This window comes from Desmodus rotundus, chromosome 8, assembly GCF_022682495.2.
Source record: "Desmodus rotundus isolate HL8 chromosome 8, HLdesRot8A.1, whole genome shotgun sequence".
NCBI classification, from domain to species: Eukaryota; Metazoa; Chordata; class Mammalia; order Chiroptera; family Phyllostomidae; genus Desmodus; species Desmodus rotundus.
In genome coordinates this window covers 13,437,128-13,452,900 of record NC_071394.1, presented here as the reverse complement: position 1 = coordinate 13,452,900, position 15,773 = coordinate 13,437,128, and the positions used below count along the sequence as shown (strand labels likewise).

The 15,773-nt window shown below is 38.3% G+C and overlaps 1 protein-coding gene across 3 annotated transcripts in view; it reads left to right on the top strand.

Annotated features, from left to right (window-relative positions):
- COL14A1 (collagen type XIV alpha 1 chain) overlaps positions 1–15,773 on the top strand; it is a 188,364-nt gene that overhangs the window by 44,598 nt on the left and 127,993 nt on the right. For all 3 annotated transcript variants that reach the window (XM_045181678.3, XM_024572346.4, XM_045181679.3), the window contains exons 6-10: positions 6,663–6,818; positions 7,712–7,831; positions 9,077–9,241; positions 11,856–12,017; positions 14,527–14,678. In XM_045181678.3, coding sequence (XP_045037613.2) covers positions 6,663–6,818; positions 7,712–7,831; positions 9,077–9,241; positions 11,856–12,017; positions 14,527–14,678 — 755 coding nt within the window. The remainder of the gene's footprint in view (positions 1–6,662; positions 6,819–7,711; positions 7,832–9,076; positions 9,242–11,855; positions 12,018–14,526; positions 14,679–15,773) is intronic.

The window sequence follows — 15,773 nt, the reverse complement described above, 5'->3', positions numbered from 1 at the left end:
AATCTGGACCATAGGGGGCTAACTCACCTGGATGACTTCATATTTTGCCAAAAAACTCTACACAAGACACAATGCAAGAGCGGGTGCATTGTTGTGATGAAGCTGCCAATCACCAATTGCCCATAGCTGCAGCCTTCCGAATCATTTGAATAGTTTCCACGGAGGAATGTTCAAGCTTAACACAAAATTCGATGCCGATTCATGGCTCTCCTTGCTCAGTCATTTTAATGTAATGGCCACACAGTGCACATGCTCACTCAGTGGGTGTCTACCGCCCCCACTGACTAGTACAGCGACATCACTTTTCGTGCATACGTAAGACAATTCCTCTTTGCTGCCAAGTTACACTGATATCACACGAACTGTTCTCATTATATTAATAATGGCTGGACATTTTCTGGACAGACCTTGTATTTCTAGGAAGTAAGAAGCTCTGCAAAGAAAAATAAAACAGTAAGAGAAGAGAGTGATGGGAAGTGCTGTTTTAGATTGGGCAATCATCTGTCAGGGATGCTTTGAGAGGTAAGTCAATGCCAAGACCGGACGAAATGAATAGTAAGTTCACTGATTAATGTGAACTCTAATACCAGTGAAACCTCCTGCTCTCCATCTGCTAGATGGAGAAATTGCAACATTAGTACGACATATAACTAGTGGCCGCCCATGTTGCATTATGTTAGGACACCTTCCATGGTGTGACAGAAAAGGCATACGGGACACAACATTTAGAAGGTCTGACATCCTGTTCAGGCTCTGCCAGTAACCACGAAACCATTCACTGGTCTCTCTGAACCTCGATTTTATTTTCTGAGAAATGAGAACAATTAACAGCTCTCCACAAGAACATTGTATTCAATGTGCCAGTGTATTGAAAAATCTTTTACAACCATTGAGCTGTTGGCAAATGTGAAATGATGTTAACTTTTTTTTTTTTTTAAATCCAGTGATGCCGCTGAAGCCAATCTGGAAAGTAGCTCTTAGTTTGAAAACTTGAACTTAACTTCATGGGAGATTTAAGTGAAAAATTGCTCTATGACCACAGTTTTCCTTCAGATGTCTTGGTTAATGAATGGTTTACCTAGATATTTTGCTAGTGGCTTAGAAAAAATTATTTAAAGCCACTAAATGAGTCAGACTAATGCTGGTAAAAAATCATTGTGAAATTTTTCTGATTGCATATTAAAATAATCTGAGTAAAAGTAGTACGTGCTCACCTTTCATTCAGCTTTGCCTCCAGCATTGGAAAAATATCAGGGAAGACAGGCAAACCTGATACAATCTTCCTGATCCCTAAATGACTGTAATCCACTTTCCCCGTGTGGAAGTGGAGCAGGGTGGGAGGAGAGACCACATTCCATTCAGCCATCATGCTTCATTTTTCTGGTACCCTGCTGGCTGGATGAATATGTGAAATTTAACGGCGCAGTTCAATGTGGTTCACATTCATTGGTGAACTATGTCCTAAGAGCTGAGCGAGACAAAGGGGATAGAAAGATAAAACACAAATTTCTTACCTCTCAAAGAGTTCAGTCTAGTCAGGGAGATAGAAATGGAAACAAATCATAATAGGCCAGTGATAGCACAACAAACCAGGTACAAATACAAAAGCAGTGAAAGGGGGCAGATAAAGTTTAGTATAATGTCGTGCATAACTTCTGGACATAGAACATTGGCAAATTGTTAGCTTTCCTGAGCCTCCTCACCGGGCGCCTCTGGGTGTAGAATAGAATGGGAACAGTTCCTTCTGACTTTTTCTGTGACATCAGTGTTGATAAGTTTGTGATCTAGCCTGTCTATTGGGTGCTTTCCATTGACTGCAGCCAGCTCTTAGCTTTTTTTTTTTTTTTAAGCACTACCTGTATTTTCAGAATTGTATTTTAGATAAAGACCATGTGGAGCCAAGAGCTGAATTAAAATCCAGTTCAAGAAATCATTTTCTCTGCTGCTTTGCTTTAACTTTAAATACAATATTGAGGTCAAAAATTTATTTTATTTAAAATAATTGGTTATGAAGTATTGTTTCAACGATAAAAGCATATGTACTCACCCCTTTTAAATGCGGGTTTAAAGTAGATTTGGCTGCAGAGTTTTACACATCAGTCAGCCGGGCTCTCAGGTGTGTCTGGTTTTTCAACACTGGATTCCCGAACTCATTTTAGGATGTGTGATGTTTCTTTCTGACTGGTCTCTCTCCATTTAAGACTGTTGAAATGGGTAACATATTTGCCAGTGGAAGGAGATATTATTTGTCATCAGTGCTGAATCTGAGCTATTATTTTTTAAACAACATTTGAATATATATGGTATGAATGTACCACAGTTTGTTTAACCATTAGCCTGTTGACAGACAGCTGGACTAATTTATTGATTATTATGAATAAAAGTGTTATTAACATTTGTGTACTTTTTTGTGTGTGTGAATGTAAGTTTTTATTGCTCTGGAATCAATGTCCAAGGGTGCAATTGTTTGCTTTGTGTGGTCATTTTATGCATGCATTTAAAAGAAACTGCCAGACCATTTCAGAGTGGTTATCCAATATTATATTCCCTCACTCAATGTGTGAGTGATCCAGTTTCTACACATCCTTGCCAGCATTTGTTGTTACCACCATTATGTTTTATTTTAGCAGTTTTGATAGGTGAGTACAGTGAAAACTCACTGTGGTTTTAATTTGCATTTTCCTGACGGCTAGTGATGTTGAACACCTTTTTATGTGCTCACCTGCCGTCTGCATACTCTCTGATGAAAGAGCTACTCAAGTCTTTCCTGCATTCTCCATTTGAACTGTTTGGTTATTTACTAGTGAGCTTCAGAGTTCTTCATGGGTTCTATGTACAAATCCCTTGTCGGGTGTGTGGTTGCAAGTCTTTTCCCCAGTTTGTAGCTTGTCTTTCCATCTTCATGTGAGCTTTTGCAGAGCAAAAGTATTTTATTTTGATCAAGTCTCGTTTATCAACCTTTTTTGTGTATGGGTTTTTACTTTGGTGCCAACTTTAAGAACTCTTTGTCTAGAAGGAATTCCAAAGATTTCCTTCTATTTTTTCTTAAAATTTCATAGTTTTACTTTTTATGCTGAAGTTAGTGATCCACTTTGAATTAATCTTGGTATAGAGTAGGAGGGTTAGGCCAAGTTTGTTTGCTTGCATGGGTATTCAATTACTCCAGCACCGTCTGTTGAAGTATTTTTGCACACTTGTCTAAAATTATATTTAGATTTTAAATCATATAGTTGAACATATTTGTATGGGTCCATTTTTGGCTTTTCTATTCTTTTCCATTAATGTATGTGCCTGTCCCTCTGAAATACCAGACTATACTGATTACTATACCTGTACAGTTATTAAGCTATATATCTGGTAAAATAATTCCTTCCAATTTATTCTTCTTTGTCACGATTGTTTTAGCTGTGCTAGGCTCTGTGCCTTCCCATATATATTTTAGAGTAAGCTTGACTATATCTAAAAAAAAATCCCTTTCTGATGTTCAGTAGGAATCATTAAATCTATAGATAAATTTGAGGATAATTGTTATCTCTGCTATGTTCAGTCTCCTAATTCATGAACATGTTAATCTCTCCATTTATTCATTTATTCATGTCTTTGATTTCTTCTGTCAATAGTGTGATTTTCAACACATAGATCCTGCAGATGTTTTAAGTATATACCTAAATATTTCATTATCTTTGGAGCACTTATAAATGGTATAAAATTTATTATATTTCCAGTTGAATTAGCACAAATTATGTATCATGTGACCTTAAGTTTTTGTTAATGTGATCACCAATGTAGTTAAAATTGTCTTCTTTTCATTTGTTGGGTATAGATGTTTCCTATTCTCTGGAGTTTCTATTTATGGTTTTTTACGTATTCTTGTTACTTATTCTTTAAAAAATTTTTATATTGTACATGTTTTCTCCCAGTTGAAACTTTTCTTTTAGTTTTTTTCTTAAGGTTTTTGTCAATCTTATAGTCAATTAATTTTCCATCTTACTTTGGAGTTATATAGAATTTATTTTTTCCTTTTTACTGAATTTATTGGGGTGACATTGGTTAATAGGTTATATGGAATTTTATCTCCAGATCAAAATGACTTGCATGAGCTAAATAGACAAAAAATTTTTGTTGGACAATTTTTTAAGTAGAAATACCTGTTTTCATAGCTCTCTTCGATGTAAGCAGAGATTGCTCCTTTTCTAAGACCTTATCTTCAATGTACCTAAACAAAAAAGTAAAATACTTTTCCCAATAGTTCTGGAAGAGAAAGAAAACTGCTCTCCAGTTGACGCAAGTTTCCCCATTAAGAATCAGGGAAATTGATTCTTAAAGCTTCATAAGACTTCAATTTCAAATTTCCGTCCCCTGATTTCTTGCAGTACTCTGTTTTAGAATATTTCAGTCCGGTACAGGAGGGTTGACTCCCCAGTTGGGGGTAGCTCTGTGTTTGGTCGTTAGAGAAGGGAAACCCAGTGCCCCTAAATGCTATATATCAGCTTTGGAGTGAGCTGTACTACAGAGCTTTCATATGAGTGTGTGAGTAGTTCATTGGCAAATACATTTTTCCCCATCTGGTAAAAGGGTTAGATATCCTATGCATATTTATGTCTGGGGGAAAAAAACCAAGATCCTTTTAGCAAAATTTGGCCTGCTAGGTGCAGAGAGATATATTAAATTTCCTAGCCAACCATAGTAATTCAACTACTTTCCGCCCAGGAAAAATATTTTTAATTTATTTATGACTTCTATATTTTGGTTTTTTATTGCCTAAATACTTCAAATATCGTTTTATTGTCATTTTAATGTTAGAAAACAAACTAGGGATTTGTTGGGCAATTTCAAGAAGCTGACAAGATGTAAAGAAACACACACACACACACACACACACTGTTCATTATTTCCAGCCCTAGTATGAAAATTCAGCAAACTTAAGCAGTTCTTTTGGAAGTACAAACTGCAGTACAAAGGAATGCCACTGAAAGTACTAACCGTACCATGAAAATTTTAAGGGTTCTTAAACATATTAAGAATATTTTAGCTCTGGCTGGTGTGGCTCAGTGGATTGAGTGCCAGCCTGAAAACTGAGAGGTCGCCAGTTTGATTCCCCATCAGGGCACAGGCCAGGGTTGCAGGCCAGGTCCCCACTTGGGGGCATGTGAGAGGCAACCACACATTGATGTTTCTCTTCCTCTCTTTCTCTCTCTGCCTTCCCCTCTCTCTAAAAGTATATAAATAATTTTTTAAAGAATATTTTAGTACCTCGGCTCTGTGTGAATGTAAGTGGTGGTTTTCACCTTGTCAAGTACAGACCTACCGTACACATCAGACAAACTTGTCCTTTGTTGCAAAGACAGCTGTTTGCCCTTGTCACCTCGCCCACAATCACTGGCAGCCAGGACTGTCCAGGCCCCGGACATCCTGTTTTAGGTCCTTATTCTGAGGCCTACTTGAGCCATTTAAAAAAAAAATCAATTCCTTAAATGATTTTAAAGGATAAAATCTTATGGCCACATAGACACAATACAGTAGTTGCCTTTACTGACTGTTTCACTTTCCATGGTTTCAGTTCTCTGTGGTCAACTGTGACCCAAAAAACATTAAATGGAAAATTCCAGAAGTAAACAATTCATGAGTTTTAAATTGAGCACCATTTTGAGTAACGAGATGAAATCTCCCACCACCCCACTCCATCTCCATCCACCCCACTCAGGCCACTAGTCATCCCTTTGTCCAGCATATCTGCCCTGCGTATGCATCCCACTTGTAAGTGACTTAGTAGCCACCTAGATTATCAAATCCACTGTCATAGTTACAAAGTGCTTGTGTTCAAGTCACCCTTAGTTAACTTAATAATGGCTTCAAAGAACAAGAGTAGAGATGCCAGCATTTAGGAAACCAGGTTATGCCAAAGAGAAATCATAAACTTTATCACAGGTAGGTATTTATAGGAAAATATTATAGTGTGGGTATATATATATATGTGTGTGTATATATATTATTCGTGATTTCAGGCATCCACTGGGAGTCTCAGAATGTACCCCCAGCAGAAGATAAGGGGGGTGCTGCTGTGAGCACCAGAGTTGGAATTTGGAGAAACTCTTGGGCCCTTTCTAATTTTCTTCTTCCACAAGCCCTTCCTACTCTTAGCAAACATCGGCGTGCCTTTCTTAGACTGAATGCGTGGCCCTGACATTTCCTTGAACCCAGGAGGCCCTTCTTTCTCTCCTCCTGTCGCTTTCTCCAGCTTTCTTATCACAACAGGAGAGCTGCCTCTGCTTCCTGGCCATTTTCCCCGTCTCTGCTTACCCTCTCATGCTGGCGTGGCTAAGACCTTTCCTGGAAAGAATCTACAGACTGAAACTCAAAGCTGCAGGGTTTTGCACAGACATTACTTTATTAAATATGCAGAAGTCTTGAGTTGCCAGTATGGTGTGAACCTGCCAGTGTTTTGCTAACTATCTTCCAGGACACTGGCTCTGCTGCCAGCTGTTACCACCAATTTTTCCTAGTAAAAATGCATTTAAGGGAAGAGTTGTTAAAAATATGGTTACCTTAATGGGAACTTTATTGTGTTATTAGCACTGAGTTATTTGGAAGACATTAAAATAGACTCACTCTTTTCAAAGCTCCAGCAGTAACATGGGTGCTTTTCTGGTTGTCCTTTGCAGAAGTGAAATTTTTCTGTGAAACTCCAGCTATTGCTGATATTGTAATCCTGGTGGACGGTTCATGGAGTATTGGAAGATTCAACTTCAGACTGGTTCGGCTTTTCTTGGAAAACCTGGTTACAGCATTTGACGTGGGCTCAGAGAAGACTCGAATTGGTACAACTTCTATTAATAGTAGTCAGCTGTCAGTGTAAAACTTCGGGGAAGCTACTTAAGAAATTTCAAAGAATTCTACAAAGTGGCTTTCAGAATTACAGACTCAACTATAATGGTGTTCCCCAAAGTGCAAAATTGGATTAATAAATATTTATTCCTACTAATTTTGAACACATTAATTCCTACAGTTAATTATTGAATACATTTTAATTTTTTGGAAGTCAAAATCTTCTCCGCCTAGAAAAAAAATAACTTAAAAATTGGAGTTGGCTTAAGAATTTTTCAGGTAAAAGTTTTATTTTTAAAGGAAGCAGCTCAATCTATTGAAAAATAAGCCAAAAAATATGTGAAAATTGGAAATAATTTTTTAGTACAAGATAATCTTTGCTAAATTAAATCTAGCTGAGATAAAGAACAAATAAAAACTTTTAAATCTTTGAGTAACATGTTCACTTCATTACCAAAAAAAAATCTCCTAGTTTTACTTTTAAATAGCCACTAAGGAAACTCCTTCCTTTGAGAATAAAAACCAACATATAAATCTAGACCTTTTATTTATAAACATAACCAGACTTTTAAAAAACATACTAAGTACCTATTTTCTAGCCATTTTACAAGTGACATTAGGCGCTCACTTCTAAATGGCTAGAAAATAGATACATTTTCTCAGCTCTCAGATAATTAATTCTCCCAATTAACTCCCTAAATTAATTCCAGGATTCCCTTACCACCCCCACTTGTCCTTCCAAAATCCTTCTTGAAAGTACACAGTGAAGCAGAGAAAAAAGTGTTGCAAGAATTAACCAGTTCATCATTCTAGTTTCTCAAATAGTCCACTGGACCTTTGAGTAACCCATCATTTCTGGGTGGGCTTCCTTACCTTTCTTTTCCAGGTCTCGCACAGTATAGCGGTGACCCCAGAATAGAATGGCACTTAAATGCCTTTAGCACAAAGGACGAGGTGATCGAAGCTGTCCGAAATCTCCCATACAAGGGAGGCAATACGCTAACAGGTATGTTTTGTTCAGTCCACATTTTTAGCAACATATTTGGCTGAAAAATAGTTTTATTTCTTTAATCTGCCTCTTTGTAAGATTTAGCATAATATTTTTTAAACCAAACTAGTATCTAAAGTTCTTAGATGCCTCTTTTCTGAAACTCAGCTTTAAAAGAGTTAAAACCCAGACATTTCATTCCATATGAATACAATATCCCAGGAAGGGCTTGGTTGACCTAGGAGAAAACGGAGCAGTCTCTGAGGCTGACAGTGTCGTAGCTGTTTTAACGATTGTGAGTCCTTTTCCCTCCCTGTCTTTTTACAAACTATGTTCCCTTCCAGCCACCCTGCCAATGAAATATAAACAAACTCCTCCCTTATATCCCAGAAAGGTATTTTCTTGGCCCTTATCCTGCTATTAGTAGTTATCATGAAAATATTTGGGGATCTTTGGCTCAGTGATATTTTTGATAAATGAAGAATATAAGACTATTTAGGTGATAGTCTTATATTATCCCAGCTACAAGGGGGTATCACAGGTTTTAACCTTACTGCATGCTATTTCCTTCCACAGACATGCAATGTACATGCTAAATTAAAACATATAGATGCTGTCCTTGACTTATAAGGAACCCACTGAAATCCTGACAATCACTTTGCCAATCTGAGGTGTAATATAATGGGTTTTTTGTTAAGACAACCCAAAAAATTACTTAACACAAATCCTGCAACAATATTGCAGCATTTCTTATTTTTTATTTTTTGGTGAAAAGTGTCAGACTCAAAAGGCAGGAATTCAATTATTCTTTTAGATCTGCCCCCACTACCTCTAAGAAAGAGAGATAGAAAGAATTCTTGGTTTTTTAGGCCATCATTAGCAAAACTGAAGGTGTAGTGATGTATTTGGAACAGTCACTATTGTATGGGCGTTCTTGCTGTACCCACATTTATAAAGGTTTAGACTTTCTTGTACACAAATCTGCCATTGTCTGGTGGCCATAAATCAATGTTCTCTACCAATACTAGTTTCTGCAATGATGGAGTATTCAGTTATTTTTATTACCTCACTTCTGGTGGATTTCAGTTTTTCATCTGGTCTGTCAAGGAAGAGGTTGTTGTAAAAATGAAGGTGAAAGTTTGCATCTAATTAAAATCCCCTTACTTCAATAAGCTACTCATCTTGTGGTTACATTTTGCAGGATTGGAAGGATTTTTATTAAAGGTGGTTAGTTTGTGTTTATTTTTCCTTGTTTTCTCCCAGGTCTTGCTTTGAACTACATTTTTGAAAATAGCTTTAAGCCAGAAGCAGGAGCAAGGACTGGAGTATCCAAAATTGGCATTTTAATCACAGACGGAAAGTCCCAGGATGATATTATTCCACCGTCCAGAAACCTTCGTGAATCTGGTGTGGAACTGTTTGCCATAGGTATGTTATTTGTAGTCCTGTTTCAGCCGCGGGGGCAGACACACAGTCACTGAAAATAATACGTAATGCAAAGTACACTTCATCGAAAGCCGACAGACCTGAACGTTTTCTAGTCTTGGCTCCCATCATGTGCTCTGGGCCCAACTTCCTTACGTTTGACATGGAAGTGATGGTAACTGCCGTGTAACCTACAGTGTGAGAATCTCTAGGTGAGATGCCACACATAAAATGTGAAAAGCATGAAGTTCAATGGCTAGGTTTATACTTGTTCTCTTTTAGTATTTCAGGACTTTTCTCTTTAACATCTCTTTATAGGCTATCTCTTTTCTGGTAGTATATGGACAACCTAATTTATTATTTTCAAGTAATTAAGGTCCTGCAGCTATTGAAAGAAATCACGGAGTTCCAGATAGGCAGTATTATTTCTCTGAAACCCTTTTTAAGGTACCATTCTTGTGGAAAAGGATATATATATATGTATTTACATTTATGGCACACATGCAGAATAACTGCAGAATATTTAGATGATGCAACTTTGCTCTCAATGAAAACATTCACGTTGTCTTTGGCAGTAGGAAGGTCTTCTATTTAGTGGAGACCGACGAAACAAAAACAAACCCTAAAACAAGACACAGTTCCTCTTGCCCAATTCTAGATTTGCTATCAAAATGTGGTTTATAGAATGTTTCATTCAAGAAGAATTTGCTTATTTGCTGTGTGCCAGGCATTGTGGTGGGTGCGGGGGCACAGAAATGACAAAGGCCAAATCTGCACAAAACGAATCCCTTCCAAGCCATGACCATTACCTCTCTTTCCATGTTGTTGACAACAAATCATTTTGCTATTTCTTGGAACTATATATGTGTGTGTGTATATATGTGTATACACATATATAGTTCCAAGAAATAGCAAAATGGTATACATATATGTGTGGGTATATATATACATACACACCCACACATACATATATATAGAGAGAGAGAGAAAGAGAGAGAAATGAAAAATAGATAATTTGGGTCTAAGTGCCATGAAAAACATTACTGATTATTAAGCTCATTGCTTCAGCATGCACTAATGTTATTTGTTTGTGGACCCAGATCCAACTGTGCCTTTTAGAAGCTATTGTAGAAGTCCTTCAGGCAAGAAACATCAAAGAGATTGATTTAATTTTCACTTTTTCATTTTACTATTCATTTCTCCAACAAAGGAAATCCCTTTAGGAGATGTAAACTAATGGGGGATTAATTCATGTGTTTACTCTCCATTTTCTGGTCTTATTAATATGGATGGATGACTTATAAAACAAAACATTAAGTGAATTCAGATGTGATTTGGACCGTCTTTTTTTTTTTTTTGAAATTACCTGAAAACCAGTAGTATTTATTATCCTGTGACCCCCTAAAGCAAATTGTTGCGAGACAAACGAGGCTTTGTTGCTCAGTGTGTTGAGGTTGGAAGATAAATTGAGTGGCAGAGCCAGGCATCTAAGAAGTAATTCACATTGCCCCAGGTAATCTCCCTTCCTGGCCCCCGCAGCACCTCCTTTAACGCCCTTGATGACTGCAATGTCAGGGATTTATAAAGAAACGCTTCTTGTTTGTTGAAGCCTGGGAAAGAGAGATCTACCTTCACACCCATAAAACCCAACCCGGTGCCTCCCCTTTTCTATTTCTACTTTCACTGGTCAATATTTAATGTGCTGTCTTTTGAGAGGTAGCCGATATAGTGCCTAAGAGTGTGTGACTTTGCGTCCGGGCTGCCTGGGCGGAACCCCAGGCACATGCTTTCTGGCTGTGTTTCCTTGAGCAAGTTAATTAACCTCTCTGTGCACCCGTGTACTCATCTGGGAAATGAGAGAGCGAGCTTTTCCAAATTCCTAGGGTCGGTTGTGAAGATTAAATGTATTAGCATACATAGCACACTGAAGTACTGGGGGCCATAGTAAGCACACTAAGTGTTCGCGCCTACTGCTAAGATAGGCACTGGAGAAGCTGCGTGAGGATGGAGGGTTTTCTGTATCCCTCTACTTCCTGCTTTGTTCCAGATAGCCAGCATTGCCCTTGACCCATAGGAAGGGAATTCAGTAACTGTTGTAGAAGATCCACAGCTTCCCTGTTTGCAAAGCTTACTAGCCTGCCACTTGCATTTGGGTATGTTAAAAGTTTTTTTTCCCAAGCTGTCTCTTATACTGTATTATAATAATATTAATGATAATATTATATATATTGTTTTTATTCTAGCAGTGGCTCTCAATTTAAGTAAACTTGTTTTTATAGAAATTTACACCTGAAGTTTTGGTAGTTTAGAATACTGGTTTAATAACTATTGCTTCTGCGATGGTCATGCAAGATTAAAGTTAGTTTCATTAATAGATCTTCCGGTTAAGACTCACTGCAAACATTAAGATAAACCATTGAGAAAGGGTTTTGAAGGAGACTTTTAAAAAGCATCGGGAGGGTGAGACGTGCCCTGTTCGAGTAGCCAGTGCGCTCATTGATTGCGGTGGGGACGCAGGGGCTCGGTGGGGACGCAGGGGCTCGGGCTGGGAGCGCTGCCATCGCTTTGCCACACGGGCTGTGAATGTCACAGCCCTGCCTGTTGTCTTCAATGCAAGGGGTGAAGAACGCGGACGAGAACGAGCTGCAGGAGATCGCCTCGGAACCCGATAGCACTCACGTGTACAACGTGGCTGAATTTGACCTGATGCACACGGTGGTGGAGAGCCTGACGCGGACTGTCTGCCTCCGCGTGGAAGAACAGGACCGGGAGATCAGAGGTATGTGAGTCTCAGAGGGCAGCCATCCTGGTATTGCCCTGGGCCAGAGGCTGGGTTATGACAATTCTTACCACCTTTAATCTTCACTTTCTAAATAGAGTCCTTTATTCTCCCGAGAAGTGAGTGAATCATAGGCGTAGAAAAGGGGGTATATTGGCAGCTCTATGGGGGTGAGGGAAGAATACTTGAACCACGAGACACTTTTCTCCACCGTGTTGCATTTAAACCATCATGTTCATTTTAATTGAACGTTGGATTTTGAGATAATTGGCCATTTACATAGTAGAAAAAGAGATCGTGTATACTTTTCCAGTTTCCCTCGATGGTAACATGTTGCAAAACTACAGTCCACTGTCACTGGTGGGGTGTTGGCACTGACGCAGTCACCAGAGGGAACATTTCTGTCACCACAAGAATCATTCCTGTTGTCTTTTCGTAGCCACATTCACTTCTACCCTCCCCCAACCTCTCCCTAACCCCTGACAGCCACTAATCAGTTCTCTAGTTTTTTTTTATTTTGAAAATTTATATAAATGGAATGATGTAGTCTGTAACCTCTGGGGATTGGCTTTCTTTACTCAGAGCAAATCCCTGGAGATTCATTCATGTTGTTGCATGTACGGATTCCTCTTTCCTTTTAATTGCTGTGCCCTATTCCGCGGTGTGGGTGTACCACAGTCTGTTTATCCATTCCCGCATTGACAGACATCTGAATTGTTTACATTCTGTGGTTGTAACAAGTAAAGCTGCTATGAACATTCATGTATAGATTCTCGTGTGAACATATGTTTTCATTTCTCTGGGATGAAGTCCAAGAGTGCAATTGCTGTATCATATTGTAGTTTTATGTTTAGATTAGTTTTAGTTCAAAAACTGCCAAGCTGTTTTCCAGAGTGGCTGTAGCATTTGACATTCCCACTAACAATCCATGAGTGACCCAAGTGCCACGAGTTGTCACCAACATTTATTGTTGCTACTGTTTTTTATCTTGGCCATTTGGATAGGTGTGTAGTGATATCTCATTGTGTTTTTTTAAAGATTTTATTTATTTATTTTTAGAGAAAGGGGAAGGGAGGGAGAAAAACATCGATGTTCGAGATACATTGATCAGCTGCCTCTTACCCTGCACCTGGGGACCTAGCCCACAACCCAGGCATGTGCCCTGAACAGGAATCGAACCAACAACCTTTTGGTTTGCAGGCCGGCACTCAATCCACTGAGCCACACCAGCCAGGGCTCACTGTGGTTCTAATGTACATTTCCCAGATAGCCAATGAAGCTGAACATCTTTTCACACGCTCCTTTCTCATCTGCAATATGCTTTTCAGTGAAATGTCAGTTCATGTCTTTTGCCCATTTCCATCCAATTGGACTTCTTTTGGTTTTTTTTTTTTTTTAAGGTTTCATTTTTAACAGTTGAGTTTTGAGGAATCTTTATTTATATTCTAGATACTAATCCTTTTTTGGATATGTGGTTTGTTAATATTTCCTCCCAATTTGTAGCTTGTCTTTTCATCTTTTTAACAAGGTCTCTTGCAGAGCAAAAACATTTAATTTTGGTGAGGGACTAGGTTGGGCAGCCAAGCAGTAGTTTCCTAAACAAACTTCTCTGAGCCTCTTAATGAGAGTACTTTAGAACCCAGCTTTTCCCACAGAAAGATCTCTTCATGTGTTGCTGATAAAGCATGTTATACAGTTCCTGGTCATAGTTAGTGTTCAATAACTATGTTTTCCTTCCAGTATCATGTTCCTAACGTCCCTTGGGTAAGTGCCCCTACAGAATAAGAAAAGCTGAAGTTCAAGGGCCCTGACTTTAACATGTCCTAAATCTTTTGTAGAATCATTCACTTTAACATGTGTGTAACACAAAGTGCTTACACAGTGTCTAGTCCACGGTGGGCATCCAGTATGTTAGTTGCTTTTTCTTCTTGTTTGACTTTTAGATACTGGCCATTTGTTGAACTGAAGTCTTCAGTATAGCTACCATATCTCCTGATGCTTAAAAACACAGAACCTTGGGTCAAGAAGCTTGAGTATCAATCTCAGCTTTGATACTTACTAATTGTGAGACTTGGGGGAGTTATTTCATTTCATTATGTCTTGATTTTCTCACCTACAAAATGGGAAGAATAATAGTAATTACTGAGAATTAAATAATACTTCTAAAGAGCTCGGAAGAGTGCCTCTCCATACACGCATGCTCAATTAATGCTGTGCTTTTGTTTTTTACTATTCTATAGCAATTTCTTTAAGCAAGTTCTTTATAGTCAAGGACTATGTCTTATTTATGTTTGTATCCTCTTAACCTAGTATAGGGATTGGTTCTTAATAGACACTTAAATGGTTTCAAGAACAAATATAGGAATGAATAGCTGAGTCAACTTACCTAGATATAAAAATCTGAGATATAGCATAAAATCAACAGTCATTTCTGGCTAATTGGGTTTCCTAGGTTCATAAAAACTATCTTTGGGGGAAAAGGTTCATCGTATGTGTTTCTTTAATTTAGCCTTAGCCCTTGCCACCATTGGGCCGCCTACGGAGTTGATTACTTCTGAAGTCACTGCCAGAAGCTTTATGGTTAAATGGACTCATGCCCCAGGGAAGGTGCAAAAATACAGAGTCGTGTATTATCCTACCAGGGGCGGAAAACCAGACGAGGTAATAAGGAGATAATATTTTCACACCATTATTTTCATTTTCTCAAGTCTTCTACAGTGGTGAGGACAAGACCAAAATGGATATATAAGAAGGTCATTCGGTCACAAACATTTAAAATTATCTGACTTAAATACATTTCCATGTGTCCACGTAGTTAATTTATATCTTTCCCTCTTACCTCCGTCAAATAATCCTCAGAACGCCATGTATCCATTTCTAACACAACTTATTTTGACTTTTTTCTTTTTACAAAGTAAGGAGTTCTAAAGCAAAAGAAATCAGTAGTTAATTATCTGGCCAGAACCCACTTTTGCTATTCATGGATTATTTCTACTTAGGCGTGCTCTGAACTTTCTGCCTTCATGGGGTCTGTGTGTTGCAAATTATGTGGTCGTACAGTCTGCTGGGGTCTGGAATGTTCTGGATGTTTGTGGAGATGAGTGCAAAATGGAGAAGCCGTCAGAAAGCATCTGGGGTTGGCCTTTCTCATGGCTTGGCCACCGCGGGAGAATCCATGTTGCCAGATGATTGAATTCTCCCCGGTTCCTACCTTTGATACAGCAATTCACAGGGAATATGTTAACATGTCATGAAGTCTCTCATTTTTTTTAAGTGCTAACCTTTTATTGTTCTAACCCCGACTAACCTCAGCATGTGACGCAATTTTTTTTCTGTATTATGGCAGGGATTATGCTTTTTTTTGGTAAATGTTAGAGAAGTAGATCATGGAGGTTTAAATCATCTGGACCAAAAAAATAAAAAATCAGAATGCTTCCAATGGTTCTATCTCTTTCATGACTAATCAACCTTTTAAATGCTTCCCAAAGCCCCATGGAAAAATATCACATGTCAACTGTTATTTAGTAGACATGATTAAGATAAGAATGACACAATTTCCATTAGATAGGAATTAATAGGGGACTTATGGACATGTTCCATCAAAGGTACAGCACTTCATGTAGGAATTCAGAAAGAACGGACTCTCACAGTGGGAATAGGATGTGGCACAAATAAGAACATATTTAATGAAATGATCCTGCTAGAGATATTATTGCTTTTTTATTTGAATTCTGCATGTGGGACATTTCATACTCT